The sequence below is a fragment of the Oncorhynchus clarkii genome, chromosome 3 (assembly GCF_045791955.1).
Source record: "Oncorhynchus clarkii lewisi isolate Uvic-CL-2024 chromosome 3, UVic_Ocla_1.0, whole genome shotgun sequence".
NCBI classification, from domain to species: domain Eukaryota; kingdom Metazoa; phylum Chordata; class Actinopteri; order Salmoniformes; family Salmonidae; genus Oncorhynchus; species Oncorhynchus clarkii.
In genome coordinates, this window is record NC_092149.1 from 36138783 (window position 1) to 36162729 (window position 23947).

General features: G+C 43.3%; 1 protein-coding gene across 1 annotated transcript in view; it reads left to right on the forward strand.

The window, feature by feature from the left end:
* Positions 1–408: 408 nt before the first annotated feature.
* Positions 409–23947, forward strand: part of LOC139394495 (zinc finger protein 236-like) — a 92243-nt gene continuing 68704 nt past the window's right edge. Inside the window, exons 1-8 of the mRNA XM_071142571.1 lie at positions 409–460; positions 5140–5273; positions 6280–6444; positions 6966–7144; positions 7390–7520; positions 16834–17006; positions 21773–21895; positions 22358–22531. Coding sequence (XP_070998672.1) covers positions 409–460; positions 5140–5273; positions 6280–6444; positions 6966–7144; positions 7390–7520; positions 16834–17006; positions 21773–21895; positions 22358–22531 — 1131 coding nt within the window. The remainder of the gene's footprint in view (positions 461–5139; positions 5274–6279; positions 6445–6965; positions 7145–7389; positions 7521–16833; positions 17007–21772; positions 21896–22357; positions 22532–23947) is intronic.

Sequence of the window (23947 nt, forward strand, 5' to 3'; positions counted from 1 at the left end):
AATAGCATCAAAGACTATGGCAAACTCTGTAGGTGTAGCCGGGATATTGTAAGGAGATTTTTTTTAAATTACTCATAATTGAGTAACAATCCTTCTGCATTAAAAAGTTGACTCACAAGCAGGATATGATTATTGAACCTGTTCTTAAAAAAAAGAAAAAAAGAGACTTTATTCCCTATTCTTATTAAGAATTTGATGACACTCCTGCTCCTCCTTGAGACAATGCATATCCATATACGCTAGATGTCTCCCTCCTCCATGCATCGGAGCCTCACAACAAGTAGCCTAGCTAGACGTGCACTACTACCGCACTGAAGAGTTCATGTGTTCGCGAAGTGCTCGTGGTGAGGCAGTTGCCATTTTGAAACCCAAATCGTTCACAGTACACCCGCCCTGAAACCTGGAACTATGCCGCGGGGCCGGCCTCGCAAACTGAGGGATAAAACCAACGACGGAACAGGTAATCAGTCCAAAATATCACGAATAAAAAAGGCAGCAACCATGCTGTTTACACAAGTTCGTAATGAATGGACAAGCTGCTGCGTAGCTGAGATAAACTCACTTGAGTATAGTGTATATAGTCCCCGGATATAGTATTCCGGGTGTCCATGGCTTTGTACTGTAAAGTAGTGATTGAGGCGGAATGATATTAATAACATTTCGGTGGCTCTACTTATCCAGATTCAGTCTAATTTACACTTCAGTGGGGCAGTAGTTCCCGTAGAGTCCTGTCAAATATAGAGAATTTGGCTAATTAACGTTAGTTCGATGTGTTTTTCTGACTCGTGTGTTAGCATGTTGGTGCTAGGCAGTTGGGTAACAGGCTAGCCTTTGTTTTTATTTTTTGTTTGCGAGACCACTAGCTAGATGTCACTCAGCTAGCCAAACCATCAAGAAAGTGGAGTGTTTCACCATCCGGTCTCAGTTCGCTGCAGCTCGATAGCCACATCAGCGAGTTATAACTACTACTGTTAACCCTAGTTAACTAACATTAGTTTAGCTAGTTAGCATCCAACTCAGGTTGAGTGATCAGAAGAGAATGAGTTTTATGCATGTGGCTAAGTTAAAGTTAGTTGCCATCCTATTGCTAACTAGCGCGTTGCCAGCGAGATACAGCTGTAAAACCACAAAAAAACGAAGAATATCCCTATGCCAGAATTAATTCAACTGGTAGTTAGCTAGCTGGTATCGTAAGAGTAGTAACGTTAGTTAGACGAGCTAGCTATAGTATCAGATATTTTTTCCACGTTTAGTTTTATGACAGCCTACTAACTCGTCCAAGGAACTAGCTAGCATGTATTATGTATTATGTATGTTCTACCAGCTAGGCCATCAGGTGTGTAATCATTACTACTAGAAAACTAGCGTTTCTATTGGTCAGATTCAGGTAGGTCCATCCCTATTTGCTGATCCGGTCCAATAGAAATGCTAGTTTTTCTTCAAACGTTGTGATGATTACACCCCAGGAATATTCAGTGGGTTTGTTTAGTGCATTTGGTCACCAATCTTTTCTGAGTCAAAATGCAAGGCGAGATCTACCACTCAGATTTGTTTTGAACATGACTTAAAAAAGCAAGCCTATGCAACATTAGCCTATTAAAAACAGTACTGTAGCAATGAGGTTTGTGCACTAGCCTATAGGCCCAATACATTATCACCGCATTGCTTGAATTGCCCTGCCAATGCACTGTTGTTTGGACCATTATATATATATATATTAAGCTATAGGATCACACCAGTAAGGGTCAGTTGTTGTAATACTTCTGAGGTACAGCTGAGTGAGCATACATTTAAATAATTAGCTTTCTATTGTACTGGGCTGATGGTGCCTGCATCTGGCCAGTCTCAGTGGAGAGAGAGGGCAGACTGAGGGTCTGCCTCTCAATGTCCCTCCACTCCCTTTCCACCCCTGACACTGACCAAAAAGTGACAGTCTTCTAGTTGATGGTGAAACTAGAGTCACACCGCATTATTTCTGCTTCATGCACAAATTCATGTTACTCCTATGAACGTAGAAAGTGAAATATTCCTCGATATAGAAAAATAATTAAAGACCCGAGCTGCTAATAATAATGCAAGCCTATTGATACAATTTCCTGCTCATTACAACTCAGTGTTGGTTGTAGTAGGAAGTAGGAAGAACCTACAGGTTGCTGGGGCTTGGGGAGATGGTCAGTGGACATGTGTTCAGTTAAAGAAGGGAGGACTCTTCCTCAACTGTAATCGGTTCTGGATAGGACATTCAGAAAGAATTGTTAATTTATGGCTTATAAAAGTGTTGAATAAAAGTTTTTGACAGTGCGGAGTAAAAACAAGGACTCACTCATAAAGCTCTTTGATGTATTCGTTGACAGTCTAGAGTAATGGCTTTAAAAGTTTTTAAAATCTCACAGTATTGACTTTTCTGTAGCTTACTTTTATGCCTGCTATGTTACTGCAGATACTGTAATCTTAGCCATCCAATTGGTCAGCGTTGGGCCTATAGTGCACTTGATTTGCTCTCCGGGCATGCCAGGAAGGCAGAGTTTGTACCTTCAGACACATGAAATGGTTCAAAATCAATTGTCGACAAAACAAAATATGTTAGACAAGGAGGGATATTTCTTAGGTCAATTGCGGTGGAAACTCTTCTATGCGCAAACATGTCACAGTAAACTTGGAGTCACGTGATGTTGTAGCCTACTACCACCACGACATATGACCCGCCCATATGACCATTACACGCAACATGCGCAATGGCTGTGGATATAATTACAGTGACATATTTCAAAAACAACTTGTGTACCTCTAATTTTCTATCAATGAGCTGGGCACATGTAGTAGTTCCAGTAAATATACAGGCCTTTACATATGTACAATATGACCAAGTGAAGTGCAATTATGAGATTGCAACAGTTGTCATAAAAAGTAGACCCAATCCAGTAAGAACTCCTAGTCCCCCTGATATTCAAATTTGGCCCCTGACATTTTATGTGGCCCCTGGTCACTAATTTCATAGACTTAAAGAACAAATCATATTGACCATTGTGCATACTATTGAAACTGAACTCCCTGTTTGCTCCCTAGCCCATGCCCCTGGCGCTAATCCTTCAATGTTTGTAGATCTGTAAGATCAGCCTGACCTGGTCAGGTGTATCAATATGGTGCAAAATTATTCAGCCCCTTTACTTTCAGTGCAGCAAACTCTCTTCAGAAGTTCAGTGAGGATCTCTGAATGATCTAATGTTGACCTAAATGACTAATGATGATAAATACAATCCACCTGTGTGTAATCAAGTCTCCGTATAAATGCACCTGCACAATGATAGTCTCAAAGGTCCGTCAAAAGCGCAGAGAGCATCATGAAGAACAAGGAACACACCAGGCAGGTCCGAGATACTGTTGTGAAGAAGTTTAAAGCCGGATTTGGATACAAAAAGATTTCCCAAGCTTTAAACATCCCAAGGAGCACTGTGCAAGCGATAATATTGAAATGGAAGGAGTATCAGACCACTGCAAATCTACCAAGACCTGGCCGTCCCTCTAAACTTTCAGCTCATACAAGGAGAAGACTGATCAGAGATGCAGCCAAGAGGCCCATGATCACTCTGGATGAACTGCAGAGATCTACAGCTGAGGTGGGAGACTCTGTCCATAGGACAACAATCAGTCGTATATTGCACAAATCTGGCCTTTATGGAAGAGTGGCAAGAAGAAAGCCATTTCTTAAAGATATCCATAAAAAGTGTCGGTTAAAGTTTGCCACAAGCCACCTGGGAGACACACCAAACATGTGGAAGAAGGTGCTCTGGTCAGATGAAACCAAAATTGAACTTTTTGCCAAAAATGCAAAACGTTATGTTTGGCGTAAAAGCAACACAGCTGAACACACCATCCCCACTGTCAAACATGGTGGTGGCAGCATCATGGTTTGGGCCTGCTTTTCTTCAGCAGGGACAGGGAAGATGGTTAAAATTGATGGGAAGATGGATGGAGCCAAATACAGGACCATTCTGGAAGAAAACCTGATGGAGTCTGCAAAAGACCTGAGACTGGGACGGAGATTTGTCTTCCAACAAGACAATGATCCAAAACATAAAGCAACATCTACAATGGAATGGTTCAAAAATAAACATATTCAGGTGTTAGAATGGCCAAGTCAAAGTCCAGACCTGAATCCAATCGAGAATCTGTGGAAAGAACTGAAAACTGCTGTTCACATATGCTCTCCATACAACCTCACTGAGCTCGAGCTGTTTTGCAAGGAGGAATGGGAAAAAATGTCAGTCTCTCGATGTGCAAAACTGATAGAGACATACCCCGAGCGACTTACAGCTGTAATCACAGCAAAAGGTGGCGCTACAAAGTATTAACTTAAGGGGGCTGAATAATTTTGCACGCCCAATTTTTCAGTTTTTGATTTGTTAAAAAAGTTTGAAATATCCAATAAATGTCGTTCCACTTCATGATTGTGTCCCACTTGTTGTTGATTCTTCACAAAAAAATACAGTTTTATATCTTTATGTTTGAAGCCTGAAATGTGGCAAAAGGTCGCAAAGTTCAAGGGGGCCGAATACTTTCGCAAGGCACTGTATTAGTGTATGATCTGTCTCTGTGTCTTAACCCTCTTTTTAGTTTAAATATGAAAATTACAATAAAATGTGATTTATTAGGGCTATTCCATTGCTTGGCTGCTTGTTATTTGGATTTGTTTAGTTCTAAAATATCTCCTTTCCACACATCAATCAGACTGAAAAATGCATACAAACCTAGGGTTTTCCCCAACTAATGTAAGATGCGCTGTGCCACCTTGTGGACTGGCTGCACCACTATTTATATATTTTAAAACTGTGTTGTCCAATAAGGCCATTATTTTCTCTAGATCACATGAAATGGCAGTTGCAGATGTTCAAATGCTGCCCCCCCCACTCCGGGCCTCCCATTGCCAGACTTAGCAGCATCACACTGTTAAACAAATCCTGGGGAGAACCCTGCAAACCCTAAACCTAATATCTTACGGTCTTGAATCTGCTGGGAAATAGGCTGGTGGACCAAAGCATTAGGGAAATTGCAGATACCGTTTAAGTAACCTAATTATGAGCACCATGGTAATATGCTGGTAATTATAATGTCTTTGTCTCCCTCTCTTTCTGTCAACAGAGGGTATATCTGGAGCCAAGCAGGACTACAGCCATGGCGATTCCAAGGACAACAAGTGCACCGTCTGCTCCCAGAGCTTCACTACTGAGAGCCAGCTACAGAGGCACCAGCGCGACCATGAGGCCAACGACAAGGCAAGCATAGTGCAAAGGGCCAGACGAGGCCGTTTGACACGACATAGGCTGGACAGACCTAGCCTGGGTGCCGGTCTCTTTCTGCTCTTTTGCCAACGCCTTATGGAATTGTCATGCCAATGTTTAGCTTGACAATGACAATGGAGTAAGCAAAAGCATAAACCCATCTGGGACCAGGCTAGTACAGACCTACCATAATAATCTCATTTGATATGGATAGAAATGTACTTCATTCACATGATTGATTTTGTGTATGTATGAATGGTGTGCCGGATGTGAAAACACTAGATATACGTTACATCCATTGTTGATGAAGGTAAAGAACCCCCCCAAAAAGTACCAGCATATAGGCCTAGTCCTTTTACTGATGTTTCTGCCCGACACACGGATGAGTTGTCCTCAGACAACAGTTGTAGCTTGTCCACAGAGATACAGCACGAGTAGATTTAAGTTTGTGTTTACAGCCATCAAGAGTGAGAGAGCCTCTTTGCAGGCCAGTGAGCAAACAGTCAGACAGACAGAGGTAACATCCTCTTAAGACAAATAGCCCCATGTATGAGGGAAATGTAGTGCCACTAGAGAGCAAATGCAACTGACAAGAGTTATTGAAGAAATAAATATATTAGAAAATATACCCAGGAAATAAGACCTTCAGCCACGCAGACCAACTGGCATTTACCTGAAAATTATAACAGGAGAGAAAATATACTGTCTGGACTATTTGTTATTGTAGGACTCAGTTACTCAGTCACATTTAAAAAAAAACGGTTAAGTAATTTAGCAGACAGTCCTATCCAGAGTGACATACAGGATCAATAAGGGTTAAGTGCCTTGCAAAGGCACATTTCCAGATTTTTCACTTGCTCTGCTTGCTGATTCGAATCAGCGATATTTCGGTTACTGGCCCAACACTCTTAACCACTAGGCTACCCGCAGCCCTCACAGTCACTCCCTTGTGTACACTCACTTACTTACTCACTGTCTTTTCTCTCTTTCTCCCTTCCAGCCTCACCGGTGCGACCAGTGTGCCCAGACGTTTAACGTGGCGTTCAACCTCACGCTCCACAAGTCCACACACGCCACCTCCAACCCCACCTGCCCGGTGTGCCACAAGAAGTTCTCCCGCGTGGCCAGTCTCAAGTCCCATATCATGCTGCATGAGAAGGAGGAGGTCAGTCAATCAGTGATATGGGGCGGCAGGTAGCCTAGTGGTTAGAGCATTGGGCCAGTAACCGAAAGGTTGCTGGATCGAATCCCCGAGCTGTCGTTCTGCCCCTGAACAAGGCTGTTCCTCGTCATTGTAAATAAGAATTTGTTCTTAACTGACTTGCCTAGTTAAATAAAGGTAAAATAAAAAAATATGATTGAACTCATTCAAACATGTAATAAAACAATTTGATTGTCTTCTATCTGCTGTGAAATATGGTTTATCGAAGGTTAAAATGTCATTTAATTATCTTATTTATTCAGTTAATTACTAAATATCTGTGGACTTTTTCACATCAGGTCACAACCATCCTCATAATAATAATAATAATAATAATGATAATACATATAATTTAGATAGGTGACAGCTTTCTAAAGGGCATGCATGTCTTCTGAATTGAGGTCCTTCTCTGTCCTCCTCTTGTCTGTGACCTCATCTTCTCGTCTCTTTCTCCGCCTCTGTTCTTTCCCCCTCTCCTCCTCTAGAATCTGATCTGTACAGAGTGTGGCGACGAGTTCATTCTCCACAGTCAGCTCATGCTGCATCTGGAGGAGCACCGCAAAGAGCTGTCTGGGGCCAAGGTGTACACCTGCAAGACCTGCAGCAAGGAGTTCAAGATGGCGGGCCAGCTCAAGGAACACACCAAGACCCACATCAAGATGAGGTTAGAGAGCGAGGGGACAGTAGCACAGAGGGTCTCAGGTTTATTGATACTGTTGTCTAAAGTGCTTGTTTAGCAACACATTACTAAGTGTACTGGGTGCCTCTTATCTCCCTGTGTCTTTCTGTTTCCTATTTTTCGTTTGGAGGACCAGCAGTTAAATTGTGTTTCAAAAGAACAACCTGACCCAAAGACTGTTTCCACATTGCGTTGATTTCTGTTTCTCTGCACTTGTTTTTTTCCGTCAGGCCACTCAGCTCGAATTCCAGAAACTACAAGAAGAATATTGATCGCAGTGGATTTACCAACAGCTGTCAGCATTGTGGCAAGACGTTTAAAAAGCCCAGCCAGCTCGTTCGACACACACGAATACACACAGGTAAGCAAAAGACAGCTGGGTCATGTTCATTATGGTACGCATCACAAAACATTGAAAAATATTTTGCAACTGAAAATGAGTCCTTCCCTGTTTGTATGTTTTCTTCCATTTCATGCCTAATGAACACGACCGAAGACTCAGATTTGGAGTTGGTAACTTCAGAAAGCAAATTAATTGGAGAGCATGAGATGAAATAATGGCCACTTCAGCCCTAGGCCCAGTCAGTGTGCTGTATCACTGTTGGACACCAGGGGTCTCCACCATGATTGGGAATAATCCTTGTCTCTCATCAACAAGGACTCCTTTTTCACTGTAGCACCTACTAAGGATTCTGTCACAGGAGGCTGCTGAAGGGAGGATGGCTCATAATAATGGCCGGAATGGAGTGAATGGAATGGCATCAAACACCTGGAGACCCTGTGTTTGATGTATTTTATAGCAATCTGCTCCAGTTGTTATTACGAGCCCGTTCTCCCCAATTAAGGTGCCACCAACCTAGTTAATACACAGGAGTCAAAGGCCACATTTGCCCTGAGAAATACAACAGGGCCATACAGTTGTCCCATACATGTTTCTACATTTCCCCTTTGTAAAATGTGTTGAAATAGATATGGCATATAGCCTTTAAAAACAATCTCCCAAAACATCCACTAAAATATAATAGTCATACTCTACGTGCATAGGGGCATTGTCATGCTGAAACAGGAAAGGGCCTTCCCCAAACTGTTGCCACGAAGTTGGGAGTACAGAATCATCTAGACTGTCATTGTATGCTGTAACATTGAGATTCCCCTTCACTGGAACTAACGGGCTTAGCCTGAACCATGAAAAACAGCCCCAGACCGATATTCCTCCTCCACCAAACTTTACAGTTGGCACTATGCATTGGGGCAGGCAGCGTTCTCCTGGCATCCGCCAAACCCAGATTTGTCTGTCGGATGCCAGATGATGACGCATGATTCATCACTCCAGAGAACGTGTTTCCACTGCTCCAGAGTCCAATGGCGGCGAGTTTTACACCACTCCAGCCGATGCTTGGCATTGCGCATGGTGATCTCAGGTTTGTGTGCAGCTGCTCGGCCATGGAAACCCATTTCATGAAGCTCCCGACGGACAGTTCTTGTGCTGACATTGCTTCCAGAGGCAGTTTGGAACCCGGTAGTAAGTGTTTGATGAGGAACGATGATGAGTTTCCACTTCACAATAACAGCACTTCCATTTGACCGGGGCAGCTTTAGCAGAGCAAAAATTTGACAAACTGACTTATTGTTAAGGTGGCATCCTATGACAGTGATACGTTGAAAGTCACTGAGCTCTTCAGTAAGGCCATGCTGATACCAATGTTTGTCTTTGGAGATTGCATGGCTGTGTACTCGATTTTACACATCTGTCATCAATGGCTGTGGCTGAAATTGCCAAATCCAATCATTTGAAGGGGTGTCCACATACACTTCTGAATATATACAAAAGTATCTTGCCAGTGGTGAGGAGAGTGACCCTGTTTAAACCCACAGCGTCATACACAGCTACTGACAGCTGTGTTGACATGCACACCCCCCCACACACACACACACGTATGATGCTAAGAAGGTGCCGACAGAGATAGTCGCCTCGCTTCAAGTCCTTAGGAAACTGCAGTATTTTGTTTTTTTAATGTATTATTTATTACATTGTTAGCCCAGAAAATCTTAAGTGATATTACATACAGCCGGGAAGAACTATTGGATATAAGAGCGACATCATCTTACCAACATTACGACCAGGATTACGACTTTCCCGAAGCGGATCCTTAGTTCGGACAACCACCCAGGACAGTGGATCTAATCCCAGAAGCCGTCCCAAAACAAGGTGCCGCTGAAGAGGTAGACATAGGGGCCTCCTGGACAGACTCCGTAGACGGGCACTCCGCCCACCGCTTCCGAGTATACTACTCGCCAATGTCCATTCTCTTGACAACAAGTCAGACGAAATTTAAGCAAGGGTTGCCTTCCAGACAGACATCAGAGATTGTAACATTCTCTGTTTCACGGAAACATGGTTCTCTCGGGATACGTTGTCGGAGTCGGATCAGCCACCGGACTTCTTCATGCGTAGGGCAGACGGCGATAAACACCTCTCTGGGAAGAAGATGGGCGAGGCTGTATGCTTCATGATTAACGACTCATGGTGTAATCGTAACAACATACAGGAACTCAAGTCCTTCTGCTCACCCGACCTAGAATTCCTTACAATCAAATGCCGGCTATATTATCTCCCAAGAGAATTCTCATTAGTTATCGTCACAGCTGTGTATATACCCCCTCAAGCAGACACTACGACAGCCCTCAAGGAACTTCACTGGACTCTATGTAAACTGGAAACCATATATCCTGAGGATGTATTTATTGTAGCTGGGGATTTTAACAAAGCAAATTTGAGAACAAGGCTACCTAAATTCTATACAGCATATTGATTGCAGCACTCGCACGGTAGAAACTCAAACAGCTTGTACCTGTGACTATAACCATTCAACGCTGGTCTGACCAATCGGAATCCACACTTCAAGATTGCTTTGATCACACGGACTGGGAAATGTTCCCGGCAGCCTCAGAGAATAACATCGATCTATACGCTGACTTGATGAGTGAGTTTATAAGGAAGTGCATTGGAGATGTTGTACCCCCTGTGACTATTAAAACCTACCCTAAACAGAAGCTGTGGATGGATGGCGGCATTCGCGCAAAACTGAAATCACAAACCACCACATTTAACCATGGAAAGAGGACTGGGAATATGTCTGAATATATAAACAATGTAGTTATTCCCTCCGCAAGGCAATCAAACAAGCGAAATGTCAGTATAGGGACAAAGTGGAGTAGCAGTTCAACGGCTCAGACACGAGATGTATGTGGCAGGTTCTACAGGAAATCACAGACTAGAAAAAGAAAACCAGCCCCATTTCGGACACCAACGTCTCGCTTCCAGACAAACTAAACACCTTCTTTGCCAGCTTTCAGGATAATACAGCGCCACCGTCACAGCCCACTAACATGGACCGCACCCTCCCTCTCCTTCTCTGTGGCCGACGTAATACATTTTAAACGTGTTAACCCTCACAGAGCTGTTAGCACAGACGGCATCCCTAGCCGTGTCCTCAGAGCATGCACAGACCAGCTGGCTGGTGTGTTTACGGACATATTCAATCGCTTCCAATCCCAATCTGCTGTCCCGCATGCTTCAAGATGGCCACCATTGTTCCTGTACCCAAGAAGGCAAAGGTAACTGAACTGAATAACTACTGCCCCGTACGTATCACTGACTTCTGTCATCATGAAGTGCTTTGAGAGACTAGTCAAGGATCATATCACCTCCACCTTACCTGCCACCCTAGACCCACATCGGTTTGCATACCGCCCCAACAGGTCCAAATATTGATGCAATCGCCTGCACACTGCCCTATCCCATCTGGGAAAGAGGAATACTTATTTAAGAATGCTGTTCATTGACTAATGCTCAGCATTTAACACCATGGTACCCTCCAAGCTCATCATTAAGCTGGAGGCCCTGGGTCTCAACCCCGCCCTGTGCAATTGGGTCCTGGACATTCTGACGGGCCGCCCCCCAGGTGGTGAAGGTAGGAAACAACATCTCCACTTCGCTGACCCTCAACACTGGGGCCCCACCCCACAAGGGTGCGTGCTCAGCCCCCTCCTTTACTCCCTGTTCACCCATGACTGCGTGGCCATGCATGCCTCAAACTCAATCATCACATTTGCAGATGACACAACAGTAGTGGGCTTGATTACCAACAACAACAAGATAGCCTGCAGGGAGGAGGTGAGGGCACTCAGTGTGGTGTCTGGAAAACAACCTTTCACTCAACATCAACAAAACAAAGGAGATGATTGTGGACTTCAGGAAACAGCAGAGGGAGCACCCCCTATCCACATTGAAGGGACAGTAGTGGAGGTGGAAAGTTTAAGTTCCTCAGCTTACACATCAAACAAACTGAAATGGTCCACCCACACAGTCAGTGTGGCAAAGAAGGTGCAACAGCGCCTCTTAAACCTCAGGAGGCTGAAGAAATTTGGCTTGTCATCTAAACCCTAACAAAGTTTTACAGATGCACAATCGATCATCCTGTCGGGCTGTATCACTGCCTGGTACGGAAACTGGTGCGGTCTGGGGGTGGTGCGGTCTGCACAATGCATCACCGGGGGCAAACTACCTGCCCTCCAAGACACTAACTCAGAGCTGCTGCTGCCTACATAGGGACTCATATCACTGGCCACTTTAATAAATGGTTCACTAGTCACTTTAAACAATTCCACTTTAATAATGTTAACATACAGTGGGGCAAAAAGATATTTAGTCAGCCACCAATTGTGCAAGTTCTCCCACTTAAAAAGATGAGAGGCCTGTAATTCTCATTATAGGTACACTTCAACTATGACAGACAAAATGAGAAAAACAAATCCGGAAAATCACATTGTAGGATTTTTAATGAATTTATTTGCAAATTATGGTGGAAAATAAGTATTTGGTCAATAACAAAAGTTTATCTCAATACTTTGTTATATACCCTTTGTTGGCAATGACAGAGGTCACACCATTTAATATAGGTAACGAGTGGAGGACAGAGGAGCCTCTTAAAGAAGAAGTTACAGGTCTGTGAGAGCCAGAAATCTTGCTTGTTTGTAGGTGACCAAATACTTATTTTCCACCATAATTTGCAAATAAATTCATTAACAATCCTACAATGTGATTTTCTGGATATTTTTTCTCTTTTGTCTGTCATAGTTGAAGTGTACCTATGATGAAAATTACAGGCCTCTCTCAGTGGGAGAACTTGCACAATTGGTGGCTGACTAAATACTTTTTTTGCTCCACTGTATCTTACATTACTCATCTCATATGTATAGACTGTACCTTATACAGTCTATTGCACCATCCCTATGCCCCTAATCCATATATTTATATGTACATATCCTTATTCCTCCCTTTAGATTTGTGTGTACTAGGTAGTTGTTGGGGAATTGTTAGATTTGATTTGAAATAAACGTAACATTTTCAAAAGTTGCCATTCCTCCTAATACACCTACTGATTTCCTTTCAGACATATCACCTGAGATAAGTGCACATTAAGCCCAGACTCCTCTGAGTTCATTCAGAGTTTCAGCTATCCTTCCTCACAGAGCCCCTCCGTGCCACTTCATCTTAATGTTAATTTGTGGGCTGGATGGATGACTAATGTTGTGCTGGAGATGGTTGGTCTGTGCTCTGAATCTCAAACAGCACATTAAGGGGATGTGCTGAGGGGAGCTATGGTGCCTCAAGCTCAGTCTGCAGGCTTCAGTTAGCTAACTGAAACTAAATCCGGTATCCTCATCTAAGTATCCACCTCTGCTCTGATTCTGCATCCTCATTGTCTAAAGCAAGACAGGTTAGTCCCTGTGGGCTTCTCAGCTTAGCTAAACTTAGATCTCCCTGAGCAGTCAGGCTTCAAGACGGGTTACTCAACCAAGACTGCTCTTCTCTGTGTCACGGAGACTCTCCGCACTGCCAAAGCTGACACTCACTGCTCTGTTCTCATCCTCTTAGTTCACGGTGTCAAAGCCAGCAGATAGATCTATCAGATCCTCCTCTCCACCCTCTCAGGGCTGGGCGTCTCATGCTCTGTGCACTCTTTGTTTGCATCATGCCTTGCAGGCCGCTCTTACCAAGTGACGTGGAGAGGATTTGTGGCATGCACCACATACTCTCATTACTGGTGTCCCACAGGGCTCGGTTCTAGGCCCTCTCCTCTTCTCTCTGTACACCAAGTCACTCGGCTCCGTCATATCCTCACATGGTCTCTCCTATCATTGCTTTGCGAATGACACTCAACCACTTTTCTCCTTCACCACTTCTGACATCCAGTTGGCGACACACATCTCTGTGTGCCTGGCAGATATCTCAACTTGGATGTCGGTCCACCACCTCAAGCTCAACTTAGACAAGACGAAACTGCTCTTCATACAGGAAGCGGCGCAGGTCCTAATCCAGGCACTCTCCTCTCCCGTCTGGACTACTTCAACTCGCTGTTGGTTGGCCTCCACTTGTGCCATCAAATCCCTACAACCTATCCAAAATGCTACAGACCGCCTGCCCCCACCTTCAGGCTATGCTCAAGCCCTACACCCCAACCTGAGCACTCCTTTCTGCCTCCTCAGATGTCTTGGCCCTCCCACTCTAAGCTGTTCTCTATCCTGTCACCCCAATGGTGGAACCAGCTTCCCCCTGAAGCTAGGACAGCAGAGTCCCTGCCCATCCTTCAAAAACATCTGAAACCCTACCTCTTCAAACTGTATCTTAAATAATCTTCATCTCGGTACTAAAATGTACATGTAAGCAATGGTTTTCCTATGGGATATAGACCCCTTTCTGTGTTTGCAAACATTGTCACGTGAGGGTGACACGTGCAAGTTGGTGGCAGAACAAGGGGTAGTTCTAATAGAACGGCATCAACAAAAAGCTTCTATTTACATGTTGCTTATGAGTGCATTTCACAGTACTTTTGGATTATAATTTGATTTTAAGGCTCGTATGAATGTCTTGCTTAACATTAATGTTTGTGTCATCGCAAATCAACTGCATTATAAACTCAGCAAAAAAAGAAACGTCCTATCACTGTCAACTGCGTTTATTTTCAGCAAACTTAGCACGTGTAAATATTTGTGTGAACATTACAAGATTCAACAACTGAGACATAAACTGAACAAGTTCCACAGACGTGAATTAATAGAAATGGAATAATGTGTTCATGAACAAAGGGGAGGTTCGAAATCAAAAGTAACAGTCAGTATCTGGTGTGGCCACCAACAACAAGTACTGCAGTGCATTGCCTCCTCATGGACTGCACCAGATTTGCCAGTTCTTGCTGTGAGATGTTACCCCACTCTTCCACCAAGGCACCTGCAATTTCCCGGACATTTCTGGGGGGAATGACCCTAGCCCTCACCCTTCGATCCAATAGGTCCCAGACGTGCTCAATGGGATTGAGATCCGGGCTCTTCGCTGGCCATTGCAGAACACTGACATTCTTGTCTTGCAGGAAATCACACACAGAACGAGCAGAATGGCTGGTGGCATTGTCATGCTGGAGGGTCATGTCAGGATGAGCCTGCAGGAAGGGTACCACATGAGGGAGGAGAATGTCTTCCCTGTAACGCACAGTGTTGAGATTTCCTGCAATGACAACAAGCTCAGTCCGATGATGCTGTGACACACTGCCCCAGACCATGATGGACCCTCCACCTCCAAATCGATCCCGCTCCAGAGTACAAGCCTCGGTATAACGGCCATTCCTTCGCCGATAAATGCGAATTCGATCATCACCCCTGGTGAGACAAAACTGCGACTCGTCAGTGAAGAGCACTTTATGCCAGTCCTGTCTGGTCCAGCGATGGTGGGTTTGTACCCATAGGCGACTTTGTTGCCGGTGATGTCTGGTGAGGACCTGCCTTACAACAGGCTTACAAGTCCTCAGTCCAGCCTCTCTGTCTATTGCGGACAGTCTGAGAGCTAATGGGGGGATTGTGTGTTCCTGGTGTAACTCAGGCAGTTGTTGTTGCCATCCCATTTCTGTCCTGCAGGTGTGATGTTCAGATGTACTGATCCTGTCCAGGTGTTGTTACACGTGGTCTGCCACTGCGAGGACGATCAGCTCTCCATACTGTCTCCCTGTAGTGCTGTCTTAGGCATCTCACAGTACGGACATTGCAATTTATTGCCCTGGCCACATCTGCAGTTCTCATGACTCCTTGCAGCATGCCTAAGGCATGTTCACGCAGATGAGCACTAATCCTGGACATCTTTCTTTTGGTGTTTTTCCAGAGTCAGTAGAAAGGCCTCTTTAGTGTCCTAAGTTCAACTTCAACCAGTAAAATGGCTCTTTGCTAGCTTTTGCTACAGGCTATATCAATGAGCGTTAGCATTCTAGCTAACAACTGCTGCATCCTAAATAAAACAATTTGCAAAGATCACAACCAAATGTAATCTTAGCGACTGTTCAAGCAAGAAGTATTTTGTTTAGAGGTAATGAAAACGTAAATCTAGGCTATGTTCAATGGGCACAGATGGCGATGGATTTCTTACTGCTGCACGCATCTGTGCTTGACGTCAGTGTGTCGTGTGCTGGGAATGGGTCTATTTAGTGGTGTGTTCTCCCTCTTCTTCTCTCTCCTTTCCCTTTGTACCCCCCAGGTGTATTGAGTATTGTGTGTTACACCTCACCAACGAGGTATACTTAAGCAATACGGCCCGATGAGGTGTGGTATATGGCTACAGCTAAGGGCTGTTCTTAAGCACGACTCAACGTGGAGTGCCTGGACACAGCCCTTAGCCGTGGTTTATTGGCCATATATCACAAACCCCTGAGGTGCCTTATTGCTTTTATAAACTGGTTACCAATGTAATTAGAGCAGTAAAACGTAATGTTTTGTCATACCCGTGGTATACGGTCCATCAGAATTCAGGGCTCAAACCACAGAGTTTATAATGAGTTTTTGAGTACTTGTTTCTGATTGGCTTGAATGGCATTCTAGAGCGTGCATTATTTCCCTATAATGCACAGTATAATTGCACGGTATAATTCAATGGCAATGTAGTTAATTCTTAAATGTTCTATTTTTTTTAGCTGCTTTTGAAAGCCAAAGTCAAATGGAAAATATCAATGGCATTGTTGAGTTCGATTTTCATAATAGCAAGCTAGGATATCAGCTAGCAAGTCTAATTGTTTGGTTACCAAGGCAACTACTCTAGCTATCTAGCTAGCTAGTAAACATGCTAGCTACTTCAGTGGATGTTGTCACATCTCTACTGGCAAATACGTGAAATTATAGCCATGGTATAAAATAGTCTCTATGCATTCTCTGGAGAATAATGCAACTCCGCGAAAGGTTCGTTCCACTCCGATAACGTGTTGTGGAGCACGCATTCCAGGTCATGCGTTATTTTCCAGAGAACTCACAGAGAACTCACAGCTCGAGCATTACAACAAAATCTATGGGCAAAAACACGTTAGCTGGCTAGTTGAGATTGAAATGTCTTATAAATAGCTCTCTGAAGTATGCAATGACTGACATGACAACAGGAAAACTGATGATGCAATACCCAATTTCGAAATTGCACCTTGTGCGTTCTACTATTACAACGTTCAAAAGTAAGTTGAACACCTGACTGAGTTCCTTTAATAATTCTGCCGACCCACAATTTGGGAACCACTGATCTATACCACCCAGGTGTATTGAGTTGCGTCCTCTCTCCCTCCTATTCTCTCTCCTCTCCCACCCAGGCGAACGGCCGTACAAGTGCAGCCACTGTAGCAAGGCTTTCAACCAGAAAGTGGTGCTGCAGACCCATATGGTGAGGCACACGGGAGAGAAGCCCCACCTCTGCACCTTTTGCCCCGCTTCCTTCTCGCAGAAGGGCAACCTGCACTCGCACGTCCAGAGAGTGCACTCTGAGGTAAACAATCAACTAACTACATCACCTGGCACATGGCACATCTCTGTTGCCCTTGTCTTTAATCAGTAGGCTGGGTGGAATTATTATTGGCAAATAACTTTCACCTGTCTGATCCTCAAAGTTGTCCATAAAGTGTCTACAAGGTAACGTGTGTATATACAGTACCATTCAAAACTTTGGACACACCGACTCATTTTAGGGTTATACATTGTAGAATAATAGTGAAGACATCAAAACTATGAAATAACACATATGAAATCATGTAGTAACCAAATTTGAGATTATTCAAAATAGCCACCCTTTTCCTCGATGACAGCTTTGCACACTCTTGGCATTCTCTCAACCAGCTTCATGAGGAATATTTTTCTAACAGTCAACTGAGTTGAGGTCGGGTAATTGTGGATGCCAGGTCATCTGATGCAGCACTCCATCACTCGCATTGGTCAGATAGCCCTTGCACAGTCTTGAGGTGTGTTTTGGGTCATTGTCCTGTTGAAAAACAAATGGTAGTCCCACTAAGCGTAAACAAAATGGGATGGCGTATCGCTGCAGAATGCTGTGGTAGCCATGCTAGTCAAGTGTGCTTTGAATTCAAAATAAATCACTGACATTGTCACCAGCAAAGCACCATCACACCTCCATACTTCATGGTGGGAACCACACATACAGAGATAATCCGTTAACCTACTCTGCGTCTCATAAAGACACGGTGGTTGGAACCAAAAATCTAAATTTTATACTCATCAGACCAAAGGACAGATTTCCTTCGGTCTAATGTCCGTTGCCCGTGTTTCTTGGTCCAAGCAAGTCTCTTCTTATTGGTGTCCTTTCGTAGTGGTTTCTTCGCAGCAATTCGACCATGAACGACTGATTCACGCAGTCTCCTCTGAACAGTTGATGTTGAGATGTGTCTGTTACTTGAACTCTGTGAAGCATTTATTTGGGCTGCAATCTGAGGTGCAGTTAACTCTGCTGAACTTATCCTTTGCAGCAGACTCTGGGTCTTCCTTTCCTGTGGCGGTCCTCATGAGAGCCAGTTTCATCATAGCACTTGATGGTTTTTGCGACCTCACTTTCAAAGTTCTTTACATTTTCCAGATTGACTGACCTTCATGTCTTAATGGAATGATGGACTGTCATTTCTCTTTGCTTATTTGAGCTGTTCTTGCCATAAAATCGACTTGGTCTTTTATCAAATAGGGCTATCTTCTGTATACCACCCCTACCTTGGCTCAAATGCATTAAGAAGGAAAGAAATTCCAGAAATGAACTTTTAACAGGCACTCCTGTTAATTGAAATGCATTCCAGGTGAGTGTGTAAAGATGTCATCAAGGCAAATGTGGCTTCTTTGAAGAATCTGAAGTATATTTTTATTTGTTTAACACTTTCTTTCAGTTAATACATGATTCCATATGTGTTATTTCATAGTTGTGATGTCTTCGTTATTATTCTACAATGTAGAAAATAGTACAAATAAAGAAAAACCCTGGCATGAGTAGGTGTTTCCAAAATGTTTACTGGTACTGTATATTTTAGCTATTTACATTTACTTTTGATACTTAAGTGCATTTAATACCAAATACTTTTAGACTTCTACTCAAGTAGTATTTTACTCGGTGACTTTTACTTGAGTCATTTTCTATTAAGGTACCTTTTACTCAAGTATGACAATTGGGTATTTTTTCCACCACTGATCTTTATCATGGGTGTTCATAATTTCGGGCCCCACCGTCTAGGGTAGAGTCTAAAATGCTGACCACACCACTCGCGAGCGAGCATTGCAAAATAAATGTACGCATACGTGTTATTCAATCATTGCACCCACACTAGTCACGTGCGCGAACGAGCGTCTGCTTTGCCAAGCGCTAAAATAGAAGTCAGTTCTATTTGTGACGCTGAACGCGGTGCAAGTCCTGCCTCTCCCATCTCCTCAATGATTTATAGAAGCAGATACCCACGTGCCATCTACTCATTGATTATACCCACGTGGGTGATTGAAAGATGAACTGAGGTCGGTCGTCGTGGTAATACTATGAAAGTTAGATGCCAATCGCAATATAGAGTCCAAAGAAGAAAAGCCTGGAAGGAGGAGAGATGACTAGAAACAATTCGGTTGACTGTTTTATGTGTGGATTAATTGTCGGAATAGCGGACCTTGTGTATTTCAGGTAAACTAACAACTCAACATTTATATTTCAGGACAAATTAGCTAGCAACAGCAAGCTAGCTAAATATGACAAATTAGCTAGCAACTGCAAGCTAGTTAAATATGACAAATTAGCTAGCAACTGCAAGCTAGCAAGCTAAATTGCCATAAATTTGTAATGCTTTTTGACCTGTCCCTAAATTTATATAATTGGTTCAGAGTTTGTTTTGATATTTCAACCTGCGTGTCGTGATCGCGTTTGGTGTGGGGGGGACAAAATATATTTGCGCGCATCCTGTCTGGGCATGGTGTAAGGGTCTCTGGACAGGCCCCCCTGTCTCGCTCTCTCTCTCTCACTTACTCCCACACTAGGTCACCCTCCTCCCGGCTCAATTGCTTCAATAGAGCAAGACTCTGTCTCTCACGTAAAAAAAAATTCAGTCTCTTAGACAGAGAATGAGCTTAAATTACTGTTAATTGTCCTCGTCACCTATGTGCCTATGTCATTCGAAAATGTATCTTGATGAGTCGTCTAGCTGAACGCAAGACCTGGCTGTTTCTCTATTATATGCCAGCCAGGTCATTTTAGGCTCCCTCAATATCCTGTAATGTCCATAGAAGAGCATGACTCCTCCGTCGGTTGCAGGCCCATAAAAAATGAAGGCGACTAATGGAGAGGAAGAGAGAGCGAGGATAGCTCCCAGCTCCTGTAGCCTCGATGGAGAGGCAGCTCTGTGGGGTCATGAATAGGTAATGGCACATGAAGAGATGACTCCGTCAGGGATGCAGGGCAGGGCACACAGATCGATGGATGGATCCAGACTAATGCTGCAATAGTTCATGATCTGCTGTCGCATTTTACCACTCAGAAAAGAAGGCTTACATTCTATTACACTGTGTGCAACGGAGCTTGTTCATTTAAAAAATGCCTCTTCATGCATTCTGATCACAGACAAAATCATACATTGTCAATGGTAGGAAATTTATTTTATGTGAAGGTGGGTCTTGTGTCTTCTGACCTTTGACCCCCGCCCCTTTGTCTTTAATCAGTTAGATATACGGAAATAATATTGGACATTCTTATGAAACAGAAGCTTCTATTACTGATGTAGCAACATTGCACACATCTAATGTGATTTTTTTCACATATTTGACGGTCCATGTGGAAAATAATGATCCTAAATGAAAAGCAGTCTCTGGGTTATTCAGTATGACGATGGCAGTCGAGGAGTTGGTGTTTTATAGGCAGCCGTTTTTGAGTGACTGGCTGTATGCTCTTCTGGATCTGAGTGCTACTTTCATCGAATTTGTGTCCAGTAGTCATCATTACTTACATTGATTCAAATGAGGACATGCAAATGTGAGGCTTCGTAGTTTTTTATTGAGGGGCTAACTCAATCAGATAGCCTTTCAATTTTCCCCACCCCTCACAACAAATACATGTGATCGTTTTATCAACTGACCATTTTTAAACGAATGATTCTAAAGATTCTAAAGAGCGCCTGTAGCGTGTTGTTGTCCGTCAGTGCTAATTGGCAATGATGCGGTGAGTTGATTTGAATCTGCCCCGAAAGCCCCAAATCATATTTATTCAACTTTTTTTTTGAATAATGCATGTGATTCTCACGAGTGTCCTTCAACCTACTCTGGCAGTCAGGACCTCGGCTTTATGAACGGGCTTTATGAATATATTAAAGTCGGATGGGAGTGGGAATGCATTTCATAAGCAGCATCTGGAGTATGGACAGGGAAGTGGGATTGTTTTTAGATTATCTCAAGGTTTTTGCATGAAATTGTTCTCTATCCTACTAATCGCTGCCTTATATTAGATTGCCCATTAAAATAATCAGAAGATGGATATTTGTAATATCTGTCTTGGCTGAAGATAAAATATGTATAATGTATACACTGATTGTGCAAAACATTAGGAACACCTGCTCTTTCCATGGCATAGACTGACCAGTTGAAAGCTATGATCCCTTATGGTCAGTTAAATCCACTTCAGTCATTGTAGATGAAGGGGAGGAGACGAGTTAAAGAAGGATTTTTAAGTCTTGAGACATGGATTGTGTATGTTAGCCATTCAGAGGTTGAATGGGCAGGACAAAAGATTTCGGTGTCATTTTGAACGGGGTATGGTAATAGGTGCCAGGCGCACCGGTTTGAGTGTCAAACCCAGCAGCATTCCAGTTCTTTTCACACTCAACAGTTTCCTGTGTGTATCAAGAACCCACCCAAAGGAAATCCAGCCAACTTGACACAACTGTGGGAAGCATTGGATTCAACATGGGCCAGCATCCCTGTGAAACGCTTTCGACACCTTGTAGAGTCCATGCCCCAACAAATTGTGGCTGTTCTGAGGGCAAAAGGGGTGCAACTCAATGTTAGGAAGGTGTTGCTAATGTTTTGTACACTCAGTGTACATCTTAGTTGGTATTAAATTAGAATGACATGGCATTAGGTAGTTTATTTTCACCTAATGTAAAATAATTTATTTTTAATATAAAAATGGACGAAGAATGTAGCTTTCTGCTAATTCCCAACAAAAGCATTTAATATAAAGTAATAATCACAGTTGTGTGTATACTGACTTTGTTTCCTGTATATGTGTCTCTTCAGCTTACGGGAGTACCACTGTTCCCGTGCATGGACTGTAGCTGTGTGTTCAAAAAGCTGGGCAGTCTCAACGCCCACATCAGCAAGATGCACATCTTGCTCATAGAGGAATCGGCCAACACACAGGTGAGTGAGTGCATGCAGATGATGTGAACTTCTGGAAGTTTCTCCTGATTCGGTTTCTGACCTCTGCATTCAGTTTGTTGCCTCACGCTGCAGCTAGCTTGATGCTGAAGGATCAGACACACACACACCCACACTGGAACCTCCCTGTAGCTCTACCACTACATGCAGATTCTTATGTGATTATTTCAGAGGGGGCTCAATATAAAGAAGCCTCTCGTTTTCATAATATGTCATTGTGTTTTTGTAAGTAAATGGAACCTTGAAAATCAGGTGTTCAGGTTCACTAGTAATTAGGTGAACTAGGCTTCCATAAAAAATGTTTGCTCATCAATGATGCACTGCAAAAAACGAAAGATAGAAAATGCTCTACACTGCTCAGATCAACTAACCTCTTCCATTCTCAGTATTCCCTTTTCTCCTCTCATTCTCTCCACCTTCACACCCTCCCTCGCTGTCCCGTAGGAGGTGGAGGAGTCGGGTCAGGGCGTGGCGGGGTCAGAGGGCAGCGAGGTGGTGACTGACGTGATCCAGCAGCTCCTAGAGCTGTCAGAGCAGGTGACAGGGGAGGGGAACCAGTCACAGCCCCAAGAACAGACCATCACCATGGAGACGGCCATCAACCAGGACATCCTACAGGTGGGAACCATAACACACTCAGGAATGCACGCATACATGTACATACACACGTATGCGCATAAGTGTACATGCACGCACAGACACACGAACGCACACACTCATGGATACATGTGTATACACACACACACACACACACACACACACACACACACACACACACACACACACACACACACCTGCCCTGCTATACTTGTGAGGACTTTTTGGGGACCAATTCAAAGTCCTATTTTCCCTAAACCTTACCCTAACCTTAACCCTAACTGTAACCCTAACCTTAACCCCTAAGCCTAAAATAGCCTTTTTACAAGGGAGGACCGGCAAACTTCTGGTACCGATTTCTAGAAAACAATAGGCTATATTGATTTAAACTGGTGTTGAGAACAACGTGGCAGAGGTGGGCGGCAGCGGAGTGAGGAGACGGGGAAACAGCCATTGGGCCTAGAAAAAGCTCAGAGAGAGGAACACTCACCTTAAAAACCTCTCTGGGATATGGGGGACGGTAGCTTCCCACCTCGCCAACAGCCAGTGAAAGTGCAGGGCGCCAAATTCAAAACAACAAAAATCTCATAATTAAAATTCCTTAAGCATACAAGTATTTTACACCATTTTAAAGATAAAATTCTCGTTAATCCAGCCACAGTGTCTGATTTCAAAAATGCTTTACAGCGAAAGCACCACAAACGATTGTTAGCTCACCACCAACTCACAGAAAAACACAGCCATTTTTCCAGCCAAAGAGAGGAGTCACAAAAAGCACAAATAGAGATAAAATTAATCACTAACCTTTGATCTTCATCAGATGACACTCATAGGACTTCCTGTTATACAATACATGTATGTTTTGTTCGATAAAGTGCATATTTATATAAAAAAAATCTCATTTTACATTGGCGCATTAGTTCTAAAACATGCAGTGATTGTGCACAGAAATACTCATTTTAAATGTTGATGAAAATTCAAGTGTTATTCATGGAACTTTAGATACACTTCTCCTTAATGCAAACGCTGTGTCAGATTTCAAAAAAACTTTATGGAAAAAGCATGATCTGAGCACGGCGCTCAGAACCCAAACCAGCCAAAAGAAATATCCGCCATGTTGCGCAGTCAACATTAGTCAAAAATAGCATTATAAATATTCACTTACCTTTGATGATCTTCATCAGAATGCACTCCCAGGAATCGCAGTTCCACAATAAATGTTTGTTTTGTTCGATAATGTCCATGATGTCCATTTATGTCCAAATAGCTTCTTTTGTTAGGGCGTTTGGTAAACAAATCTAAAAGCGCGTTCAGATCCAGCCGAACGTCGGAGTTCCGTTACAGCCAGTAGAAACTTGTCAAACTAAGTATAGAATCAATCTTTAGGATGTTTTTATCATAAATCTTCAATGATGTTCCAACCGGAGAATTCCTATT